General features: G+C 39.6%; 2 protein-coding genes across 3 annotated transcripts in view; one reads left to right on the top strand and one right to left on the bottom strand.

Moving 5' to 3' along the window:
- DYTN (dystrotelin) overlaps positions 1-15,797 on the top strand; it is a 59,002-nt gene extending 43,205 nt beyond the window's left edge. Inside the window, exons 7-9 of one of the 2 annotated variants that reach the window (XM_084999080.1) lie at positions 2,570-2,729; positions 5,521-6,010; positions 14,509-15,797. In XM_084999080.1, the coding sequence (XP_084855206.1) occupies positions 2,570-2,729; positions 5,521-6,010; positions 14,509-14,612 (754 nt within the window). In that variant the 3' untranslated portion in view covers positions 14,613-15,797. The remainder of the gene's footprint in view (positions 1-2,569; positions 2,730-5,520; positions 6,011-14,508) is intronic. The other variant, XM_021075388.1, reaches the window with a different exon arrangement.
- Positions 15,798-16,513: 716 nt separating this feature from the next.
- On the bottom strand, positions 16,514-25,336 carry FAM237A (family with sequence similarity 237 member A). The gene is made up of 4 exons (XM_021076514.2): positions 25,239-25,336; positions 24,909-25,050; positions 22,768-23,174; positions 16,514-18,702 (listed from the first exon to the last, which is right to left on the bottom strand). The coding sequence occupies exons 3-4, from the start codon at positions 23,162-23,164 to the stop codon at positions 18,557-18,559; spliced, it is 543 nt and encodes a 180-aa protein (XP_020932173.1). The 5' UTR covers positions 23,165-23,174; positions 24,909-25,050; positions 25,239-25,336; the 3' UTR covers positions 16,514-18,556.
- Positions 25,337-25,662: the final 326 nt, after the last annotated feature.

Here is a 25,662-nt window from a genome sequence, read left to right as displayed (position 1 = left end):
TGAGACAGGGAGTTCCCTGGTGGCTCAGCAGGTTAAGGATCCAGTGTTGTCACTGCTGTGGCTCTAGTTATTGCTATGGCCTGGGTTTGATTCCTGCCCCTGGGGACTTCCACATGCTATGAGTGTGGTAAAAAAAAAGCTGAAATATGTAGTCAACTATGAGTTCAGTAACAGCCAACGCTGTGCTACTGATTATTTAAAAAGCAACAGAGTCTCAGACTATATTAAGAGAATCATTCGGTTGTTATCTATAACTCTGTATTGTTAGGTGCTGATCAAGAAGCATAATGTTTCACTGCTCTGTGCACCATTAACTTGCCTTTTGAATATTTGTTTTCTGTTCTTTTTTTTCAGGCTGCACTCATAGCATATGGAAATTCCTGGCAGCAGTGAAGGATCCTTTAACCCCCTATAACAGGCTGGGATGGAACTGGCGCTGCCCCACTTTGCCACAATGGGAACTCCTAATTATGTTCTATTTGAAGGCCTACTATGTGAGAGATTCATGCTCCTTAACTCCAGGAAGTAGAACTACATATAAAGATATAAAAATTTAGAAGGGCACATTTCAGATCATTTGGATGGAATTATTTCTCAAATAATCTGAACTGTTTGTTAACAGTGGCTATCTGCCTGGAAAGTATTGGGCTCCCGGTTGCTAGAAATATTGGCATTGGGTAAATTATGTTCACCAGAAACTCTCCAGGAGGATTTCTTCATCTAAAAGAAAACACCCAACAGAGTAAGAAAAGAACTGCACTTGACGTAGGGCTTTCTCTGCTTTCACTTGGGTTGTGGAAAGATGGGAGTGCATGTCTTCTAGCTTTTCAAACACAGTGGATGGGCTGGAGAGGAAGAAGGGGGTGAGGGTGATGGACAAAGTGAGAGAAAGAGAAACTGATGTCACTACTGGTCCTAACAAGCAGGTCCTAACAAGCACAACACTCTAAGTACAGAGAATTCTGTCTAGAGAGGCCTTCTGAGAATGTTTCTCTGTGTTCTGCCATATACAATCCCTGGCTGACTCTTTTCTGAAAAGTCCATCATAAAGATGTCCTTGAAACTCCAACTATGATCAAGGATTTTAGAGTCAGGCTCCTCTTTCACCTGTCTCACTGTCTGGAAGTCTAAGGGCTATTTTTTAGAGATGCCTACTTTGGATGGAAGTCCCAGCTGAATTCCAAGATCAGTGTCAATGAGGTATTTCAAAGACGCTAACATTGAGAAAGGTTGCATTTCCTACCAGGGAACCAATCTCTCCAAATTTCACAAATACGACAACAACACTGGTCAAAGAATAAGATTGTGCTTTAGAAAGCCAGTTTTAAGTGTACACGTGGACTCTATAAAAGGAACTATTTTTGGCATGGGGATATGGCAAGAAGCAAAATGGGGGGGGGGATTTGCCAGAATAAAGAGACAATGACAATTATGAAGTAATAGAGTAAGATAAAAGCAAAATAAGTGGAACAGGTGGTATGTCATAATGTGCCTGTCCGTTAAATTTAAAAGCTCAAGACTAAGTCAAAATCTACTATCTCACCATGTTGTATAGGAATTAGATATGATGAAAAGCCAAGGAGACAAGGAGATGAGAGAGAGTAAGGAGGGAGATGGGAAGTGAAGAAGGCGAGGCTGAGGTTCTGGTTTGCAGTTTCAAGTAGAACCTTCAGGGAAGGCCCCACTGAGAACATGACGTTGAGCTAAGACTTAACGATGCGAGAATGAGCTGAGCAAGAACCTGGGGGAAGGAGGCTTCCAAGCAGAGGGGACCAAAAGAGCAGACTCTGAGGGGAGAGGTGTGTTTAAAGAGTTGCCAAGAGGGCCAAAGGGCAGTGAGTGAGCAAGAGAAAGCAGAGTTGAGGTCGAGGAGGGAAGGGGGGGACTTGGCCATCTTGTTGAGCTTTGGCCACTTCTGAAGAGACTTTGGCCTATTCTTTTTTTCTTTTGGGCTGTACCTGTGGCATGTGGAAGTTCCTGGGCCAGGGATCGAACCTGCACCACAGCAGCAGCCCAAGCCACAGCAGTGACAATGCCAAATCCTTAACTTCTAGGTCACCAGGGAACTCCCTGCCTTATGTTTTAAAGGAAGTACCCTGACTACTTGGTGCGTTCTGAAACCAATGGACAACTAGACTTAGGAAGAGAAGCCAGAACAGACCCACAATTCATGAGTTGCATCCTTGTTCCTTCCCTGTGGTCTCAGTCAGTTGTTAGGTATTGGCCACAACATGTATCCTGTCACGCTACATGGAGTGTTTCTAGATAGAAGGGTGATCAATAGAGTCCATATTCACATTTCAGGAGCTCCAGAAGGTCTGCTGCCAAAAGCAATCCATAACACACATGGTGAGTTTTCAGAAACAACTCTGTAACCAATGACGTTCTTGTGGCATTGTGCGTATAATAGGCACAAAGGGCGGTGGTAGGAGATGAACACTTTAAAGCAGAATTGATTAATGTTAGGCCATAGTGGAGGTGCAGGCTTCTCCCATAGAGAGGGCTGGGGTGCATCCTGCTGGGCCTGTCCCTTGCCCTTTCAATCCACTCAGACCTGTCTTCTTTGCAGGCTCCTTAAAAAACAGTTAAACCGATGCAAAGACAAGTTGCAAGCCATATATGCCTGCCAGGAAGAAAAGAGTCACAGATTTGAAACAAAGATCCATGAGCTCACAACCAACCAGAACAGTCTGTGGACCAAACTACAGCTAATGGAGCAGGATCTACAGGTATTGAATATAGGAGATACTGGCCATCTGGAAGTCTGACCTAGAATCCTCTGGCTGAGGGGGGTGCTGCACCTGAGCCTTTGCACCTCACTCTGATCAGCCTCTACCCTTTCCCTCTTCTCTCCATCCCCTGACCAGTTTCCCCTTTCATCAGCCAGATGACATCTTCCATCTTTGTGACGGCGGTGCCGTTGGGAGAGAACAGTACTGGTACCAATTAGAAGCAATAGACCTGGGGCAAAGCGTTTCTTTACAGTATGGATTCCTAAACCTTTAGTCTCAGCATCCCTTTTAGATTCTTAAAATTTTTTGAGGATCCCAAGAAGCTTTTGTGGGTTATATCTATTGCTATTTACCCTAGTCAAAATTAAAACTGATAAGTGGTTTTAAAATAAATATTAATTCATTTGAAAATGAAAATAATCAACCCATATATGTAACATTTTAAAACAGTAACTGTATGTACACATATACTTTAATTAGAAGATTGGCATTGTTTTACATTTTTTACAAATCTCTGTAATGTCTGACTTAATAAAAGACAGCTGGATTTTTCCTAACTGCAGCATTTTCAGCATTCAATCTGTTGCAAGATGTTTCGGCTGAAGTATATGAAGAAATATGGCCCCACCCAGATTTGCAGTTAAAAAAAGAGGAGTACTTTGATAGCCTTTTCAGATAATTGGAGATCTTCTTCTTTGATACTATACCAAAACATGACAAAGGATCATTTAAAAAAAATGTTATTGGAGTATAGTTGACTTAGAAAGTTTTGTTATTTTCAGGTGCACAGCAAAGTAAATCAGTCGTACGTATATGTATATCTGTGCCTTTTCAGATTCTTTTCCCATGTAGCTTATTACACAGTATTGAGTAGATTACTCTGTGCTATACAGTAGGTCCTTATTACCTACGGTAAATGATTGTTTCTTTTTTCTTTCCTTTTTTTTTTTTAAGGGCCGCACCTGTGGCATATGAAGGTTCCCAGGCTAGGGGTTGAATCAGAACTGTAGGCACCAGCCTACACCGCAGCCACAGCAACGCCAGATCCTAGCCGTGTCCGTGTCTGCGATCTGCACCACAGCTCACGGCCACGTTGGATCTTTAACCCACTGAGCGAGGCCAGGGATCGAACCTGCGTCCTCATGGATGCTAGTCAGATTCATTTCCTCTGAGCCACTCCTAAATGATCACTTCTTAAAGGATAGTTGCAATATTGAATTTGAAGCCTTATCTCATTCACACTCTTTCATTAAAATACATTGTTCTAGTTGTGCTTTCTTGAATGATCCTGTCCCCATGCATGAATTTGTATCATCACACACTGGTCATTTGGAGGTTCACCACACTGTGCCAAACTTCGTAATGTTCACCCATTTCATTATACAAGATTTTTTAAAATCATATTCATTAATATCATCACTAATCTTAACAGAAAAGTCTAAAGAATTGGAAAGCTAGCAAGCTCATGAGTAGTGAATGCAAGTTTTCCAAAATTGTAATTTTTGCTTAAAATCTCAACCATTAAAATTAGCAACATGTATCGTTGTTTTTCTTACTGTTACTGTCTCACTTCATTCATTTTTGAGAAAATGTTTGCCAAATGCCCAAGTCTAATACTTTTGCACAAGGAGCAACTTCTGAATTTCAGTAAACATCAGAAATGTGTTATGCATACGTCCCATTTCATCACACACCATATTAAAAAAGATGTGTTACTACCAAGAAAATTAAGAATTTTTGCTCCACCATCAAGGATATTCTTAAGTAGAACTGCTTTTTTTTTTTTTTAACTGCAAGTGCATGACGGTAGGAATACCATGACTGCTAGCACAAGTTGGTGATGCTGCCTTGATTTGGGCTAAAACACCAACAACTTTAGCTTTACTTTTGATTTTGCACCATCAGTGCTTTAGTGTCAACACATTGAAAAAGGCAAATAATACCTAAGTGTTATTGTGAAAATAATCTTGACCTCATGGTCCCCTGTAAGGTCTCAGAGCCCTCCAGGAGTCTGTGGACCACACTGAGAACTGCTTTGTAGCGAGCATATCCCTAGACTGTTTTCCTATGGCTTATCCTGAAACCTCACTGCAGCCCTGTCTACATGGATCATAAGAACATGTTTTATTGTAATATTTTTTTTCAACCCATATAGCCTGATATTTTCAGATATTTCTAATAATATTTTTTTCTAATAATATTTACAACCTAAGCTTTCAGAACCTAGAGTTTTCCCAAACTCCTTGTGATAATTCCCTGTTTTTTTGTTTTTCATGTTTTTGTTGTGGTTTTGGTTTTGTTTGTTTGTTTTTTTTTTTTGCCTTTTTAGGGCCACACCTGTGGCAGTGGCATGTGGAAGTTCCCAGGCTAGGGGGTCAAATAGGAGCTACAGCTGCCGGCCTGCCCGCCTACACCACAGCCTCAACAACACCAGATCCGAGCTACATCTGTGACCTATACCACAGTTCACAGCAACACTGGATCCTTAACCCACTGAGCAGAGCAGGGATCGAACCCGCATCCTCATGGATACTAGTCGGGTTCGTTATCATTGAGCCACGATGGGAACTCCCCCTGTGGTAATTTAGAATCTGAGCTGTTCTAACTTTTATAGAGTTTCGGGTGGACGTTGAATTAACAGCTTAACATAAACTTAATGGTGATGTATTTAGAGACTACAAAGAACATCTTACATTTAAATTTCCTATTGGAATATTGGCATTTAATAGAAAATGGAAAAAGTGAGATAAATGTTAATTTCTTCATAAATGAAGTTTTCTTTATCCAGGCATTGTTGCACCCCTTCCATCCTTCACCTTCTTCCTGTCAAAATGTGGTGGCCAAGGGTGATCACGGAAAGTGTGAAGGGTTTTGGAAGGGAAGAGATTCCTCCCAGATCAAGGATGCCACTGAGGATGGTTCAGAACAGGACACTCACTCTAATACCGTGATTGATAGAAGTCGCCAAGGTCCAGCACACGCAGAACATGCTCTACCAAACTCAGAATCACCAAAGGCCGCTTTGCAGCGGAAGTCAGTGCGAAGTACTGGGACACGAAGCCAAGCACCAAAGGCCTCGAAGGAAATCTTTAGCTCCCTACCCAGTTTCCACAATGACCTGCTGCAGGACACCCCCACCATTGCTCCTGCTGAAATGGCACCCACAGAAAGGAAAGGGGCTGTTACTATCCAGAAAGAAAAGGATGAGCCAGAGGAAGAGGAACTGCAAGAACTGTTGTCAAAACTCACAGATACCTTCACTCTAGAAATGACTTCAGGTAAGATTTTCGAAATCACTAGAGATGGTGATGGCTAGGGACCCAGGCTACCTTTTAAAACTCTTGATTGTGGAGTTCCTGTCATGGCTCAGTTGTTAACAAACCCAACTAGCATCCGTGAGGATGGGGGTATGATCCCTGGCTTCTCTCAGTGGGTTAAGGATCCAGCATTGTCATGAGCTGTGGTGTAGGTTGCAGGCACAGCTCAGATCCTGCATTGCTGTGGCTGTGGTGTAGGCCAGCAGCTACAGCTCTGATTCCACCCCTAGCCTGGGAACCTCCAAATGCTGTGGGTGTGGCCCCAAAGAGAAAAATAAATAAATAAACAAACAAACAAATAAATAAATAAATAAAAGACAAACTCTTGATTCTATGACATTAGCCCAATAGCTGCAATTCATCTAGTAATTAACAGACTTGGGAGTCTTTTGGACATCAGTATGCTTTCTGAACTTGATTTCTAGTATTGCCTAATTGGTAGGGTTATTGTGAGAATAAAAGGTTATAAACCAAATGAGATTTTAGTATAGCATCTGATACATACCAGGAATTCAATAAATGCCTATTATTTTGTTACTGCAATTGTTATTATCAGTAGCAGCCCAACATATATAAGTGGGAAACCCATTGTTACCATTTAAAAATGGGAATATGAGTGATACTCTCTTTCTAGAGGATAATTAAGGCTACTATATTATAAGTAGTACTATCATCATTGCCACCTTATCATAAGCTGTATCTCATGCTAAATCTGAAGGCTCTTTCTATTAATACTTCATTATAACTATTCCCTCTGGTTTGCGATGGCATTGTCTCATAGAGTGTTTTGTTATCTTAAAATGTCTATATTTATATTTATATCCATTTCTTTTTAAGAAAGCCTAAGATCTTTAATGTTGAAGTGATCGCCTAGAGACTTGATAAAATAAAGGATAACATTCAGTGTGGTACTACAGGCCTTCCCAAAATATTTCTGATTTAGTGTATTAGTTTATGAGGGCTACCATAACAAAGTACCACAGACTGAGTGGCTTAAGCAATAATTTTTTTTCTCATGCTCCTGGAGGCTAGAAGTCTGAGATCAAGGTGTCAGTAGTGTTGATGTCTTCTGAGGCCTCTCTCCTTGGCTTGTGGATAGCTGTCTTCTCCTTGTGTTTGCACACAATTTTCCCTCTGTGCATGTTCCTATCCAAATTTCCTCTTCTTATAAGGACACTGCTCATATTAATTAACTATTTAAAGACTCTTTCTCTAAATATAGTCACATTTAGCGGTTCCTACTGTGGCGCAATGGGTTATGAATCCAACTGCAGCAGTTTAGGTCGCAGGGGAGGCACAAGTTCAGTCCATGGCCTGGCACATTGGGTTAAAGGATCCAGTGTTGCTGCAGCTTCGGCGTCAGTCAAAACTGCAACTTGGCTTCAGTCCTTGGCCTGGGAACTTCCATGTGTCATGGGTGTGGCTATAATATAAGCATATATACTATATAACATATATATATGCATATACATACATATATACATACATACACACATATATGTGGTCACTTTTAGACCTACTGGAAGTAGGACTTCAATGTATGAATTTGGGGAGGGAGACACAATTCAGCCCATAATAGACAGTGAGCTATAAAATGTGAACGTAGTTAATGTCAGTTACATATTGAACTTGGTAGATCCAAGTCAATGAAGTAATTACTTGATGGTTCTAAAAATCTCTAATGTGGTAGGGGAGGGAGTGGGATGGACTAGGAGCTTGGGGTTAATAGATGCAGACTATTGCCTTTGGAATGGATTAGCAATGAGATCCTGCTTGTAGCACTGGGAACTATGTCTGGTCACTTATGATGGAGCATGATAATGTGAGAAAAAAGAATGTATACATGTATGTGTAACTGGGTCACCCTGCCGTACAGTAGGAAAAAAAATCTATTGGGGGAAATAAAAAAATAAAAAATAAAAAAAATTTAAAAAGAAAGGAAAAATAAATAAATAAAAATAACAATACAAACAAAAATCTCTAGTGTGAAGAAAGTTTGAGTTATAATCCTTATGTTAGAAAAAACAAGATCACAAAGATGCTAGAAGCTTGCTCAGACCCCCTGAGATAAAGATTGGATGGGAACACCTTGTGCCTGATTCTTAGGCCAACACAGGATTCCACCCACTGTACTTCCTTCTAAATATCATCGCGGTCATGATAAGTATTCAAAGCAAAGTCAATATCCACTTGACCTTTTTTGAGAAAACACATAAAGCTTTGGCTTTTACTCTACAAACGCTTTTAAGATTTAACGTCTTCATCTTGTTTTTATTTTTTATTTTTGTTTCTCCCATTGAATTTATGAAAGTTGCCGATTTTTAAAATATTGTATTGAGTCAGCCCTCACAAATGGAGTAGGCTGTATTGTGCATTTCAGAGACCTAACATGTAGGTCTACCACATACATTTAGGAGACAATATTCCAGCACTGTGTGCAGTTTGGTTCCTGAAAGATCCATGCATATTTTAAGTAATTTTATCAAGGTCTGCACATATAAATATACCTATACCTATGTATACACACACTATTATGTCATTAAAAGGGAAATCATGAAAAAAGTTTATTTTTAAATTCAGATAATGCAATAAGGTATAAAAATGCAATTAGGAGTTCCTATCATGGCTCAGCATTTAAGGAACCCAACTAGTATCTATGAGGACATGGGTTCCATCCCTGGCCTCACTCAACGGGTTAGGGATCCAGCATTGCCATGAGCTGCGGTGTAGCTCACAGATGCTGCTGAGATCTGGCATTGCTGTGGCTGTGGTGTAGGCCAGCAGCTGTAAATCTGATTCGACCCCTAGCCTGGGAACCTCCATGTGCCACGGTACAGCCCTAAAAAGACAAAAAGACAAAAAAGAAAAAGAAAAGAAGAGATGCAATTAGCATTATGCAATCTTGTAGATAACATTAAAAAATGCATGTCTCAAAAAATTACCTCTGCTTCCCTTTACAATTTAAATAGAACCACTGAGATGCTTCTGCAGGAGGTATGCATTATTATACAGAAGTGCTTATGATGTTAGCAGGAAAGTGCACATTTCCCTTTTTGTTATTGTATTGTATTGGATACCTTGTGATGATTCGGCAAATACTAATTGACAAAATTTAAATTTATAGTCATTTCTTTTGTATTAGTTTTTTCTTTGAAAATTTTCGGATAGGATCTATTTTAATCTTCATGGCTACTATTACTTTATTAAACATTTTTCACTCTTTGCTCAAATATTTCTTTATTTATTTACTTTTGGCCACATCCACAGCACATGGAAGTTCCTAGGTCATGGATTGAACCCGTGCCATCACAGAGACAATGCTAGGTCTTTTACCTGCTGTGCCACAGGGGGAACTCCTCAAATATTTCTTATTAAGTTTGTATTCTTCTTCAATCAGGTATTAAATATGATCCTGTCTCTACACTCTACTTAGCCATCGGCAATATGGTTTTTAAAATAATTTATGTATAATCTGTGCATGCTTACCAAAATTACACCATACATAATCAGAGACATAAATATGATAAACACACTTATGAAGATGTGGAAAGGCAAACAAACTAAATTAATGTATTGGTCATTTTTTTTATTTCTATCTCTGTCATAGATGTATCAGATAACAGCAGGAAGTTTCTGATCATTTTACCGTCCCAGTTTTTTTTTTTTTTTAATTTTTGGAAAAACTAGAAATATCTATTGTTTGTAACATCCTAAGATTTACTTAGAGGGTCAACAGTGCTGTGATTATCCTAGTAGCTGACTAGCTTTTTGAATTGGAGCCTTGTTAAGGCCAACACATTTGGGAAATTAAGATGAACTCTAAATGACTCAATAAGATGAAAACAGCAAGCCTGAAGATCAGTTTGCGGGCAGTTGTTGGCATTAACTGAATAGAATCATTCACTATCAAGACTTAGGATAATGGGATTTCAGGTGACCCTGAGAGCTTAATGGAAAAGAGAAAGTGCATCCAAGAGATTCCTCAAACCTCTTTAAATTCCAAACATTGGGTTGAAAATCAGTAGCAAACAATTTGTTCAAAACTGCAGTAAAGGAATTAGATGTGAAAGGGCATCTAACACTATTTGGCTTTGGTAGTGACAAAAAAAGGACATAACGCCTTACTTTCTCATTAAACTGTTTTCTTTCCATTTGTGAGTGAAATTTCCTTTGTACATCTCTAAAATTCTTTCCTCGGCTTCTCTCCTGTCCTTCTCTGCCATCCATTTGCCACAGGAGGTTTCAAGGATGAGAAGGGAAGACAAGGCAGTGATGATGGGCTTGGGAGGCATGGTTGGGGGTGGGGAATGGGGGAGAGTTATTCCTGTCCCTTTCTTCCCCACCTGGAATCATCATCTAAGCCATCATCTAAGCAATTATCAGAAACTGAAGCTTGAACCTTAGCAGACTATAGAAAAATAAAAAGAAGTGCTTTAGTAACCTCAGAAAAGAGAAGTTTGGAGTTCCCATCATGGCGCAGTGGTTAACAAATCCGACTAGGAACCATGAGGTTGCGGGTTCGGTCCCTGCACTTGCTCAGTGGGTTAACGATCCGGCGTTGCCGTGAGCTGTGGTGTAGGCTGCAGACGCGGCTCGGATCCAGCGTTCCAGTGGCTCTGGTGTAGGCCAGTGGCTATAGCTCCAATTCAACCCCTAGCCTGGGAACCTCCATATGCCGCGAGAGAGGCCCAAGAAATAGCAAAAGAAAGACACACACACAAAAAATGTGAATCACCATATAGAATACCTGTAACTTGTATAAAACTGTACATTAACTATACTTCAATAAAAAATAATTTAAAAAAAAAAAAAAGAAAAGAGAAGTTTAACACTGGATCTTTATCTCACTTATTTAGAAGGTTGACTACTCAAATGCTGCCTGGGAATCCTAATGGTATCCACTGAAATCTTTTTTTTTTTTTTTTTTGCTTTAGGGCTGCCCCTGCGGCGTATCGAGGTTCCCAGGCTAGGGGTCGAATCAGAGCTACAGTGGCCGGCCTACACCACAGCCACAGCAATGAGGGATCTGAACCACATCTTCGACCTACACCACAGCTCATGGCAATGCCGGATCCTCAACCTACCGAGCGAGGCCAGGAATCAAACCCACATTCTCATGGATACTAGTCAGGTTCGTTTCCACAAAGCCACGATGGGAACTCCTCCACTGAATTCTTAATGAATCTTTTTCTCTCTTTTCTCTCATATGTGGGTGTGGGTGTGTGTATACGCATATGTATATATGTAAATATATATATGCAAAAGTATGAAGTTATTTTTCTTGATGGGAAAAGATACACAGAGTTCCAGCATTAAGCTTAATGGCAGTAGAAAAAAATATCTAGTTGGCTCATCATTCATTCATTCACCATTCTTTCACTCATTCATTCAACAAATAGTCATCAAGCTTTAACTACATCCCAAGTGCTGTGCCGGATGGGTAGATTTATGTTTTTTAAAACACTTGGGCTTTGTGTAGAAAGTGTCTTGGAGAAGGATAAGGGGGTGAGTAAAGAGACTGGGTGAGAACCTATAGTAGTCTCGGCAAGTGATGGCAGCTTGGCCTGGGCGGATGCTCATACACTTATTGCAATGAAGAAACCTGGGAAAGCTGAGACGGAGCTCAGCAAGTCAAGAGTGCAGTTATAAACCATTAAGTGTGAATTGCTTGGAGACATCCAGATGAAAATATCAGAATGGCAATTCACATGTACAATCTGGAGCTCGAGGGAGAGGTCTTAGTCCAGAGTAGACGTTCAGTACATAATGTTTTGCTTAATTATTATTGTCGTAAGTCAGACACGGTCTCAGCATTTCATTTGCCAGAAAAGTAATCATAAACTAGATAATCTAATACGTGGATAACCTAATACTTTTAAACCTCTGTACCCATCATTCTGATAGCCTTCCCTCACATCTCGAATTCATTCATGTACCAGATAGATTGTTAATTACATTCAAGTGAATTATTTTCCCATTATGATTTCCTCTGGACTGTTGATTTCACAGTTATTTCTATCCAACATCTCATTAGCCCTCCACCTGGGTGCTGTAATTCTTTCCTTATATATATATGGAATTCCAAGTTTATTAACCAAACAAGAAAAAAAAATCACGTATGACATGGATTATTGCTTCCCTATTTGTATTGCTGTATTTCATGCCTTTTATAACTGTAGCCTGAAAAACAGAATATCCTAAAATAAGCTTGCCTCTGGACAAGGTTTTTCATTCAGGCAATAAAATATTATTTATTCAAGGTCCTTGTAATTCTGGAGCAGTGTAAGAGAATAGACAGTATAAAAGGCATGAATCTGCTCGTCTTATGTGCAGCAGAAAACAGCACAGATGGAGTCATAATAAATCATGTAACTAAAGTGTGTAGCTAACAAAATAAGCCTTTCCATGTTTTTATTTCCTGTGATCTTATTCTTTGCTAATTACACAGATAATATTATACAACATGCTCATTGTAAAATTAAAGTGCCTAAGTGCACAAATTTTTCAAAAATGAATTCACATCATGTCCTTCACTCTCTGCCACCTGTTTCTCAGAGGTAAACACAGTCGGCAGTTTAGTGAGTTTTTCTTCAGACTTTTTTCTTCTCATATATGTATCTTTCCATTCTCAATATAAGTTACTTAGATTGTAGTTGTTTTTTCTTTTTTTCACTTAACAATATATCTCAGATGTTGAGCAATGTAATTTTTTCAATGCTGCGTAACATCCCAGGGTATAAATATACCATAATTTATTTATTGTTGAGTAATTAAGTTGCTCCAAATTTTTGTTTTCATAAGAATGTTTTGGTGAATATCCTTATAGCATGTATTTTTGTATTGATATATAAATATGTTCATATAATCAGTTCTTAGAAATGGAACTCTTAGGTGTTCCCATCGTGGCTCAGTGGTTAATGAATCCAACTAGGAACCATGAGGTTGCGGGTTTGATCCCTGGCCTTGCTCAGTGGGTTGAGGATCTGGTGTTGCCATGAGCTGGGGTGTAGGTTGTAGACGAGGTTCGGATCCTGCATTGCTGTGGCTCTGGTGTAGGCCAGCGTCTACAGTTCCTAGCCTGGGAACCTCCATATGCCTTGGGAGTGGCCCTAGAAAAGGCAAAAAGACAAAAAATAAAAATAAAAAAAAAAAAGGAAAGAAAGAAATGGAACTCTTAGCTTAAAATTATGCATATCAAATTTTGGTTGATAACTGCATAATACTTATTACAGTAGATCATAAGGTGCCACTCGAATCATTAGTCAGTAGAGCTGAGGTCTCAAAGCATCATCCTTAGACCAGCAGCATCATTACCACCTGGGACCTTATTAGAAATGCCATTTTTTGGGCCCCATCCCTGATATACCATAGTAATCAGAGTTCTCCAGAGAAACAGGACACATAGGATGAATACACAGATAAAGAATGAGATTTAGGAGTTCCCGTCATGGCGCAGTGGTTAACGAATCCGACTAGGAACCATGAGGTGGCGGGTTCGGTCCCTGCCCTTGCTCAGTGGGTTAACGATCCGGTGTTGCCGTGAGCTGTGGTGTAGATTGCAGACGCGGCTCGGATCCCGAGTTGCTGTGTCTCTGGCCTAGGCTGGCAGCTACAGCTCCGATTAGACTCCTAGCCTGGGAACCTCCATATGCCACGGGAGTGGCTCACGTAAAGGCAAAAAGACAAAAAAAAAAAGAATGAGATTTATTTTAAGGAATTGCCCCATGGGATTATGGAGGCTGGCAAGTCCAAAGATCAGTAGTCAGCAAGCTGGAGACCCAGAAGAGCCAATGTTGTAGTTCTGATGCCAAAGCTGGCAGTCTTGAGGCTTAGGAAGAGCTCATGTTTCATTTTGAGTCCAAAGGCCGAAGAAAACTGATGTCCCAGTTGGATGATGTTCAGGCAGAAAGAGTTTGGTCAGACTTTTTGTTCTCTTCAGGCCTTCAATTAATTGGATGAGGTCCATCCGTATTAAGGAGGGCAATCTGCTTTACACCATCCACCAATTCAAATGCTAACTTCATCCAGAAACACCCTCGTAGGCACACCCAAGATATTGTCTGACCAGATATCTGGGCAGCATAGTCCAATCAAATTGACATGTAAAATTAACCATCATACATACCGAATCAAAACTCTGGGGGCGAGACCTCGCCATCTCGTTGTACACTCTCCGGGCAATTTTAACATACAGCAGAGTTTAAAAATCACTGCCCTAGAGTGGCGTTTCTGGCTACTCAGATTTGTGCTTGAAGTCTTGGGGAAGTGCTCTTTAAGAACACACAACTTGGTCGGATTAGTCACTGATCACGGTAAAAGATTCCCATCTCATTGGCAAGCTACCTTAGAGAAAAAGCATTGCCGTCAGGAGCTGAGGAGAGATGCTCAAGCTTTATCAATGTCAGTTTGAGAACCTACAGGTGCTTTCCCTGAAGGATTTTCCTGTTTGTTGATTTCAGATGCACAGTCTCTGGTAAACATGGACCTGTACTGTGGAGCTGAGCGCCTGTGCAGGGCCTTCTCTGCCCTTGTTGGAAAGATCACCTTGTCCAACATAAAGTGAAGAGGAGTCCAGGATCAAAGGCCCCTTGGGGTCATGACAAAATATATTCTCAAAATCTGTACTGAAAACATCAGATCTTCTACCTCTCTCTGGTGTGAAACATGAAGAAAATGCTATTTTTTAATCTCTCTACTCCTGTGTCTTTGTTCTTCAGATTAAAGCCTTGGGAGTGAAGGGTGATGGAGGGAAATGGAAAGAAGAGGCAAGTCAAATCCACATGTGCTAAGTTTCTAATAGAGGCTCATCTTTGAAGATATAAGTAATAATATTTAAGCTTGTTATCTACAGGAATTCATGCTTCAATATCTAAGTTAATGAACCGATGACCTAATCTTCTATCTAGATGCTCCTGCTGGAGAGAATAGACTTGGTGAAGAACTAAAAACACAAACACACACACACACACACACACACACACAGTGCATGCAGAATTGGTGAGATCTGAATTAACTCTGTGGTTTGTACCAATATCAATCAATCTTGGGCTGTATTATTGTGCTGTAGTTATGTAAAAGGTTACCTTGGAAAGAAGCTGGATGAAGGGTCTATGTTTCTGTATTCCTTTTTTTTTTTTTTTAAATGAGAGTTGCAACATTAAATTCAGGTTCTCGCTTGGGGGTTTTTTGTATTTTTTTTTTTCTTTTTTGGCACACAGACAGTATGTGAGTATTCCTGGGCCAGGAATTGAACCTACGCCACACAGTAGTAACCAGAGCCACAACGGTGAGAACACAGGGGCCAGCAGAGAACTCCCTGTATTATTTCTTACAACTATATGTGAATCAACAGTTATGTCAAAATAAACAAATTATTTTTTAAAACATGAATGTTTCTCACTAAAACTTCACATCCTATGAGTTTGGCCAATGTATTTGTGTGCCTCCCTCTTCTGTATGTGTGATTAGAGTATCAATGCTTAATAATGGCCAAAGGAATAACTAACATTTTTTGTGTGTGAGCACTTATGTTCTAAGCACCATATATGCACTAACTCATTTAAGCCTCACAACAAACCTGGTAAGTGGAAATCTCATTTTATGAGAAAACTAGGCACAAAGAGGGTCAGTAACTTGTCCAAAGTCATTTGGTCATTACTTGATGAAGCTGTGATTCAGACCCAGCTTCTGAACCTGTACTCTAACCCCTGCTTTGTACCTTCTCTCAATAAATATTGTTATGGTTCCATTGTTCTGCCTATTATCTGAATGTGTAGCCCATGTTACCTTTAGAGAAGCTGTGGGTTCTTTTTTTTTTTTGTCTTTTTGCTATTTCTTGGGCCGCTCGCTCCCGCGGCATATGGAGGATCCCAGGCTAGGGGTTGAATCGGAGCTGTAGCCACCGGCCTACGCCAGAGCCACAGCAACGCGGGATCCGAGCCAAGTCTGCGACCTACACCACCGCTCATGGCAACACCGGATCCTTAACCCACTGAGCAAGGGCAGGGATTGAACCCGCAACCTCATGGTTCCTAGTCGGATTCGTTAACCACTGCGCCACGACGGGAACTCCTGTGGGTTCTGATTTATATGGCCCGTCATGTCTAGGAATGGTTCCAGAGTGGAATAATGTCTGGCTGGTAGGATTAGGACAAAGTTATCCCTGTTCAGTCTCATTTGAAACATTTTGAACTTGCTTTTCAGCCTATCACAATTTTTTTTTTTATTTTGGTTTTGTTGTTCAACATGTTCACTCTCCTTACTTCATTCCAGCTTGTTCCTTACAAGTTTAGGAATGTGACCAGGGCACCAGTCAGCAAGCTACAGCTTACGGGCAAATCGGCCTGCTGCCAGTTTCACGCAAGCTGTGCGCTAAGAGAGGTTATTGCATTAAAAAAAAAAATAGGTGAAAAAAGCAAATGAAGAAGATTATTTTGTAACACTTGAAAATGATACGGAGTCACATTTCAGTGTCCATGAGCAGTTTTATTGGAACACCCCCATGCTCATTTATTTACACATTATTCACATCCACTTTAATTCTACAAAGGCAGAAGTATTTAGTTGCACCAAGGACTGGACGGCCTGCAAAGCATCAGAAAAAAGTTGTCAGCCCCTGTTGCATAGTACCAAGATGTGGGAGGAGCACGGATCAGGCTCTCCTGCAAGCGCTGAAAGAGTGGCCTCTTTTCAGGAGTTCCCATGGTGGCGCAGCGGAAACAAATCCAACTAGTATCTGTGAGGATGTGAGTTCGATCCCTGGCCTTGCTCGGTGGGTTGGGGATCTGGCATTGCAGTGAGCTTCAGTGTGCGTTGCAGACGTGGCTGGGATCCAGCGTTGCTGTAGCTGTGGCATAGGCTGGTAGCTGTAGCTCTAATTCAACTCCTAACCTGGGAACTTCCACACGCTGTGGGTTTAGCCCTAACAAGCAAAGAAAAAAAAAAAAAAAAAAAAAAGAAAGAAAGAAAGAAAAGCGTGGCATCTTTTCAATGACTTGTAAGAGGTAATGAGCTTATGGGATAGGTTTTAAGAATACGATGCGAGACATTCTCTAATGTAATGCACAAAAGCAAAATACTTCTGTAGACGTGGTAGTCAAAGGGGCAGGTTCTAATGTGCTCATTCTCCTAACCAAGTTAAAACTGAGGCTGGGCTCCCTTCCCAATTTCTTCCCTAGGCTTACTACTGTTAGGCTTTGGTTAATCTTCAGATGCAGCTGTATCTTCTAATAATAACCCTTTGGATAAGATTTTTAGCTTAAGGAGGGCCCTCAAGCGTCAGTGAAAACAATTTCTGAGGCTTCCTTTGGACCTGGGAAAAGCAAGTGAATTGCTAACACATCTGAAATTCAAACTGGTTGTCAGTCATCAGTTGTAATAGGATGATTGGGGAGATGAGTGTAATTAGAGATAAAAATAGCATTGTGTCTGGAACGCCGATAAATTTGCTAATTGGACAGATTTCTTTGCTATGAACCTCATTCAGGACTGGTTATTTTGAGGGAAAATATTTTTATGGGTTCTTTTCTTGTAATGCTGTTCGTTATATTTTTAGTTTGTTTTCCAATGCAAAATATAACCAATGATAGAGTTTTAATATTTAATCCAATAGAAAATATGCTAATTAAGAATTATACTTACTGCTATTTTATTAGAGTTTGGATTGTCACTAATGGTAACATTAAATATTGAAATTAAAATACTCCAGAGTTCTTATTGTGGCTCAGAGGCTTTAGAACCTGACTAGCATCCATGAGGATTCAGGTTCCATCCCTGGGCTTGCTCAGTGGGTTAAGGGTCCAGCGTTGCCACAAGCTTCAGTGCAGGTAGAAGATGAGGCTTGGATCCTGTGTGTGGCAGCTTAGACGTAGGCCAGCAGCTGCCGCTCCTATTTGACTCCTAGCCTGGGAATCTCCAAAGATGGTTGCTAAAAGGAAAAAAAAAAAAAAAAAAAAGGAAAATACTCCAATAACTTCACTTGGGGTCCAGAGCTTTTATTAATTTTGTTCCTGTTAGAAGAATGCTTTATGTACCAGTTTTTTGGGGTTTTTGTGCTTCACTCAGTTCAAAATATTCAGGTATCACAGACCATCAGTAACTGGTAATTAATAAATATAGTGTCTTATTTACCTGTGCACAAGCAATCTGGTGATTAATGTCTTGGAAATCATGCAGCGCATTCCAATTAAATGCATGGCACTCTAGTTCATTAACAATATCAAGCATCCCAAACAATGTTCAAAATGAACACAAAAACCTGAGTGGCCCAATCCCCTACCATCTTTGGAAGCTATTTTAACTCCTTCAGACACTGGGATGATCTGGTAGTAATGTCACCATTTGAAGGAACATGCTGGCGGCCTAAAAGAATGACACTAAGTACTCTGAGAGGTTAGGACTTAATATGTATCTCTGGACTCATTTCGAGTAAATAAATGATCAATAGTCAAGAAAAAAAAATATATATATATATTTGTTTAAATTCCAAGATGTGAATAAGCTCCGAGGTTAGATTTCTTTTCTCTTTATTTCCCGGTCGCTGGTTATTTTTCCAATAAACTTAGGCCCACTCCTGTGTATGTGTGTGCTTATCAAGTCTTCAATCATCTCTTTCTTCTTTAGGGAAGGGATTCTTAGTTGCTGAGAATATGTACCTGAAAGTAGAGAAAAGGAATTAATCATTAGGTCACCAGATTATTTGCAGGTTAATTAAATATCAGTGACCTGGTTTGAAAAAGAAAGTGTGGTATTTCTGACAACGGACTATCAAGATTCTATAATGAGTTCCCATTGTGGCAGGTTAAAAACCCAGCATAGTCTCCATGAGAATGCAGTTTCGATCCCTGGCCTTGCTCCGTGGGTTAAGGATCCGGCGTTGCCATGAGCTGTGGTGTAGGTCACAGACTTGGCTCGGATCCCGAGTTGCTGTGACGGTGGTGTAGGCTGGCAGCTGTAGCTCGGATTGCACCACTAGCCTGGGAACCTCCATATGCCACTGGTGCAGCCCTAAAAAGCAATAAAAAATAAAATAAAATAAAATAAAATAAAATAAAATAAAATAAAATAAAATGATTGTATACAAATTTACTGCAGGGTGTGTATGTATATTTGTATTTATGCAAAGCTTTGTGTCTGAGGAAGTTTAGTTATATAATATGAATTAAGTAGATTATAATAAATATATTTCCTTGTTGATTAATATGTATTAAGATATATTTTCTGATTAAAAAAGTAAAAATTGTCATTATATAATTTTAAAATAAAATAAAAAGAAAATGCTTTAAACTCTCCATAGTGTAGTCTTCCAGACATAACCATAGCTTTATGCCTACACACTTTATACCATAATTTAGTTTGCCATACCCTACTATGAGACATTTAGTTTATTTCCAAATTTTCTGTTCCTTTAAATAATATTGGAGTAAAGAAACTTGTACTGCATCATTGACTACATCTTTGAATGATCCTTTAGGATGGATTTCTAAATGACTAATTTCTGAATATTTTGCTTAGGAAATTTTCTGGAGTGAGATAAGCAGATAATCAAGCATTAATGAATCTAATTATTTATATTTCTGAAGTATTGTTTTCTCTTCTGCTTAGTGACTAAACAATGAACTTTGGCCAGCTAGTTAGACTGACTGCAAATATCATGAAATTATGAATCTAAATTATAATCTTCTTTTCATGGAGAAAAGCAAAGACTCACAATTCTTCTAGACCATACAAACTACCAGGCTTAGGCAGCAGGCAGGTTTTTCTGTTCCTCTCAGAGGCAGAGCAAAATGCGTTGAAGGACAAGATCATAATTTTTGACACAAACAAGTGTATACTTCAAAATCCCTTCATTTGTTCTGAATGAAGCCTTTTCTAACCCGCAAGTTAACCTCAACTATGTTATTTTCTATTTGGGAGCTATTATCAGCCTTTATGCTTCCTAAATCTATTTCTCTCTCTCCCTCTGTCTGTCTCTCAGCCTTCATGTAATCCATCATAATTTAGTAGTTAAGCCTGGGACCACCCTCTGCAGCCTTCTCAATACTTCAGCATTCTGGAATTAGCTTGTATCTTTCTACATAAGGTAACAATGCTCTTTTGAGTCTTTTCACAAATGATCTCTCTAGACTTCAGATTTTCTTGGAATTTTCATTTCTGAATTGACAACTGTGGTATCTAGGCCATCTCACTCAGCTCAGTAAGATGTTCTTGGAGTAAAGCTCTTCTGGATTCTTCCTATAGTTAAATACATGCTTTTCATACATTTACTTTTTTATAGAATCACAGAAACATCAGAACACAGAACCTGAATAGACTTTATGGGTCATCTAATTCTTGCCACACTCTTCTATTTCAGATGAATAAGCCAATTAAGTTAATCATCTTGCCCAGTGTCACATGGCTATTTGATATCTCTTGTTTTCATACTTGTTGGCTCAATATTGATAAATATATTAACACACACGGTTATATAGGAGTTTTGTGTTTTTAGTAAGGAATGATTCATAGCAACATTTCTCAAATGTATTTAAACTATTTAACTTGAATACATCAAAATAGCAAGAACCTTCTTGGGTATTATGTAGACTTATTTTGGTTCTCTCTTTCTGCTCTGATGATGTGATTTCCCTGAGAACTATGGCGACAAACATCTCTTCACACTCATCCCCCTCCTGACCTAGTAGCATATTAATTCCCCAGTGACAAAAGAAGAAAATTAGTGGAGAATCTGTGCAGGTACATCCAGAGCCCAGTTGAACCACTAGAGATTTAATCAAACCTCTTGAGATGAAATCTCGATGTTCCTGCAACTATTTAACTTTCAGACATGGTGTCTTCTTGACCCAAGACCCTCTTTGACTGTAGTTACACAATACAAATGGAAAGTCTTATTTCCTGGTCTGCAACAATTGTTTATGTCAAACATTAAAATATCTTCAATAAAGTGAAATGTTTACTCCTACTACTTTCAAAATGACTCCCAGGAAAGTTTGCAGACCAGCTGGGTCAATAGCAACTTTGTAGCAAGATGAAGGAAGTGGTTTCCAAAGCTAAAGACAAAATTACTGCTTTTTTTTTAAAGAAGATGGAAATGCCATGTTGAAGTATGCTCAGAAAATTACAGACAGTCTCAGACTATTGTGATAGCCTTGTTGCAAGCAAGCAAACTGAAGGCTGTTTTTGAGATTATATGCATATAAGATAAATATACTTATCTATAAATATATTAAAATATATAATTATAGATAATATATACAATTATTTTCATGTTAAGTTGGGCACAAATAGTATTATTTTCATTTATTTTATAGATACTTAAAGTTATAAAAAATAAGCACAAGATACAAAACCAAGAAATATTGGTAGTAATTTGCTTACGACAGCCGAATAGGATAAGAATGGAAAAAACAGTACATAAGAAAAATACAGTCCTTACTGATGCTGATACCTGGCTGCCTCTATTCAAAATATTTTCATTTGGTAACCAACATTTAAAGACACTTATTTTGTATTTTTACTTTAGTAGCTAAGCTGCTGAAAGAAGATATCCTCTGAAAAAAAGGAAATTGGCTTAAGTGACAATAACACTTGCTAAAATAAAAAATTTATCTACAAATGATAGCAGTGGATTAACTAGTTTTATGAAGCAACTAATGATGTTTTGTGTTACTGAGGTTACAACAAACTAGATGTTTAAAGGTTCTACAATATCTTGGTAAAATATTGATCTAGAACAATTACTGTTAATTGCTATTTTAATAGATATTTTATAGGAGTATATATAGAGATAACAATTCTCACAATGAAAAGTACAAATGCAAAAATTATTTATACTTGAGTTTCCACTAGCACAAACAATTACTACCCCACCCAAACAGCCCTTGCTGCAAGCTTTTGGAAGCTCATTGGTTGAAACAACACTGAAAAAGGAACAAAAAACAGTATGAATAGGGCTGTTATCTCTTGTCTTACTCACAGTGGCTCATTCACTCTCATTCTTATTCTCTAAAGGATATTTCTTCCTGTGCCCCCAGGGAAGACTGCATTTGAATATAATATTTATTTCAGTGTAAATCTCTAAATCTGTTGGAAGTTTTAGATTTCTAAAAATTAATTACTCAGCTTACTGGAAGTTAATTACTTATTTGAAAATGTATTCAAAAAACAAGGAAGAATGAATTGGCAAGCCAGCCGGTTTTTCTACCGTTTACATCATCAACTAAGTACATCTCAAAGAGACCTTCCCATTTACATGAAAGCAGTTTTTTTTTTTTTTTTTTTTTCCTATTTAAAGGGGCAAGAGCTTGTGTGTTGTTAGTGTTCCTCAGGCTAATATTCAAATCTTCCCACTTCCACGCAAACAATCCAGGTTATTTCAGCCTAACTGAAAAAAATACTGATGATTTTGGGGGCATCCCTTCATACCTTGATGCTGCATTTTAAAAATCATGCTCTTTTTTACTTGTCTTCCTGACTCTCTTGCTGCCGTTCACATGAACTATGAGGATGAGGATAATCTGTCAAGTTTTTTGAAAGTACTGCAAGACACAAAAGGAAGTGTATCTATCTTCCTATCACTTGTGTGCTCTCTGGGTTCACTTCTGAGAAGAATATATACGCAAATGGATTCCCCTAAAGCCATTTTTTTCCCTCTTCCTCACAATTCAGCACATTCATACTTGATTGACCCTTTCAAAAACACGGAACTTAAGACCAACCACCTTGTTTTCTTCCTGTGTGCTGTGGATGCTCTTCTTCTCCAGCCAATTGCCTCCTTCCTAAGCCATGGTTTCTGGAGAGGACACAGTCTACATAGATGTCCCAGAAGAGTTGGGCCAGGTCCCAAAACAATGCCCCATGCTTCAAGTTTTCAGATGACTTCAGGTAGATCATAAAATCCCAGAAACCTGAAACAGTGTTGGAAATTGGAGGTTTCCACATTTCCAGGAGGAGCACTGAAGAAGATTCCCAGCACTGAGGATCAGCTTGGTTAAGAGCCAGCAGATCTGTCTGGCTGTGACAGAAGAAAGGAGACACACAGCACATTCCCACAATGAGCAGGGAGCAGGTGAGACTCAGGGGGCAGTAGACCCCTCCTCTCTTCCCAGGATCGGCCATGGCCTTGAAACTGCACAAGATGGAAATACCGCATATGAGTCCCTGCTTTTGTTCCACTCGGTATAGAAAATAATTACGCATTTAAGAAACTTGGTGCCAGAAAAAACAAACAAACAAACAAACAAAAAAACAATCATCTTTAGGAAATATTTTGCAAGCCCTATTCTATCTAAAATAATGCATTGTCAAGCCAAGTAATAGAAAACCAAGATATTTAGACTAAGAAATATTTATTCCTAAGATGTGCTCCTTTGTAAGATAAATAAGTAAAATTGTTTTCTCTAGCACAGGGAAATAGTTTTAAAGAGTACTAAGTGAAAATTTTCAATCTTACTGCATGGCTTTTATTATTCTGTATAACATATACATAATAATACCATATACCGAATATGTACCAAATAATACCATAATTTAGCATAGCTATCTTAAACCAGGACTCTCATGTAGTTAAGAATTTGAACATATTTGCCATTGAATGATTTCCTACTATGGTTTCTTTTAGTACTATAAAAAGACATAAGAATTGTAAATATTATAAATAAAAATAAACACAAGATAGTGTGCTGAAAGTCTGGAAATCAAGGTATATTCAACCCATTAGAGCAGAATTAATGAACGTTTTATAAACCAAGGTATATTCAACCCACTAGAGCAGAATTAATGAACACTTTATAAGCTTGACGATTCGGACATAACTTTCATACAGATGATTTTTTTCATTTTTTCTTCTTGCTATAAATCTCAAGAATTTAAAAAAATTATTTTCCTCTGGCTTTCAAACCTATTGCAATAAAACCTACACATCCATATACCACTTTGTAGTTATTATGCTACATTTCAGACAAGTCCAATGAGAAATGATGTACTTAAAAAAAATAACACAAATTTTCTCCCCCCTCAAAAAAAACTCATCTCAGTCTTTATAGAGTATGCAAAATGTATATCACACTTAAACAACTCTAGCATAAAGAAAAAGCAGGAAGTTATATACAGCTCACTTTCAGTTTTATCTTGCTACGTCCGAACCTTTTAAATGTTAGTATCATGAAGGTAAGCAGGCACAGCTTATAAGACCACTCATGAGACTATGTCTCTATTGGAACACTTGATGATAACACCATATGATGGAATCTTTCTCTTCTGTATAGTAGCAAAACTTTGAGGCTCCCTTAAATGGGTATTTCAGAAACTATCTTTGAAAAGGCACATTCCTAAAAAAGTATGTTGAGATACAAGGTTATTCAAAAATGTTTCCTCTGTATGTCAGATTATTTACACAGGATATCTTCGTGAACAAAATCAAGTTCACTATGTCCTTTTCTGAACTGAAACATTAAAGTCGAGGGGCCGCAAAGGCTGTTTTTTCTTAACGGACAAGTCAAATCTATCAGTGCTAAGTTTACTATAAGACCGAGGTCGGGATACTGTCCAGGGTGCTGAAGTTGGAGAGCCCGGTACTCACGGACTGCTTCCGCCGCTGCGCTCACGTTGGCTCCGTCAGGTTCCCTTCCCTTCGGAGAGTCTTCCCCCAGCTTGGAAGTTCCTTAGCCCTGGGGTCCTGCGTGTGTCCTGCTATAAGCCCCTTTCGCTGAGCTCCGCACGTCTCGACCCCGCACCTAGTTCCATCGCCTCTCCCTCCTCAGGGTGGAGCTGCCTGGGACCCTCTGTGTCCTTTGTGTCCCATCAGCCTCCTTACTCCGCTGCTTTACTCCCAAGTCAAAGAAGGGCGCCCTTCTGCACTTACCTAAGCAGCCCTCTCGGATTCCCAGTAGTGTATGGAGAGAAATGCTCAGGCTGCTCCCCGAGAGAGTGACGGTCCCCAGCTTCAGCGTCCTGAAGGCTACAGTGCCTCTTAAGCAGTGGGAGTGCTCCGCGGCTCTTCAAGTCTACGTCAAAACGCCAGGAAACTGCCGCCACCTCTCGCCCCCGAGTCCATCTCCTGCAACCCCCTCCTCCCTCCCTCCCCTAAAGATTTCGCTTCAGGAAACTAGCAGACTTAGCCACACACACCTCATTGACCCTGACCCACACCCAGCCTCCACTAGTGTAATTGAGCCCTGTGCCGTTGGCTTACCTTGTAAGGCGCGACACCGCCGGCGGGAACTGGAAAGTTGGGACCCAGTCCCGCGCCCGCCTAGGAGCAAGTTGGATCCCCAGATTTCCACTTTCAAGACCTGCCTGGTTTGAGAATAAAATGATAGGAGGGAAGACTCAGGACTCTTAGAGTCGGAGAAGGCACGTGAGTGCCTTCCCAGCAGTCAGTAAGGGCACAGAGAAAGTAAGGTTTCCGGAGATGTCCTGGGTGTGAATTTCTTCTGTCTGCCTGTGGTCCCTGGGGAAAAGATGTGGGTGGGCGAAGGGATATGGTACTGCCGGAAGCCTCCCTTGACTGGGCACAGGACACCACATTATCTCCAGACTCTGTAGTCAGGCTAACCTCAGGAACCCAGGTTGACACCAGCACTGTTTGTGTCAGCCCACTGCTCCAGATTTCACAG

Source organism: Sus scrofa, chromosome 15 (genome assembly GCF_054392235.1).
Source record: "Sus scrofa isolate SSC_HxYL_T2T_F1_AM1 chromosome 15, Sscrofa_HxYL_maternal_Yorkshire_Landrace_v2.0, whole genome shotgun sequence".
Classification (NCBI taxonomy): Eukaryota; Metazoa; Chordata; class Mammalia; order Artiodactyla; family Suidae; genus Sus; species Sus scrofa.
This window is presented reverse-complemented; position numbering and strand designations above follow the sequence as displayed.

Excerpts from the sequence above, each read along its gene's own strand:
- FAM237A (XM_021076514.2), bottom strand. The coding sequence starts at position 23,164 with ATGGCCGATCCTGGGAAGAGAGGAGGGGTCTACTGCCCCCTGAGTCTC. Across the intron at positions 18,703-22,767 it reads GCACACAGGAAGAAAACAAG|GTACATATTCTCAGCAACTA; the intron begins GTGGTTGGTCTT and ends CTCTACTTTCAG.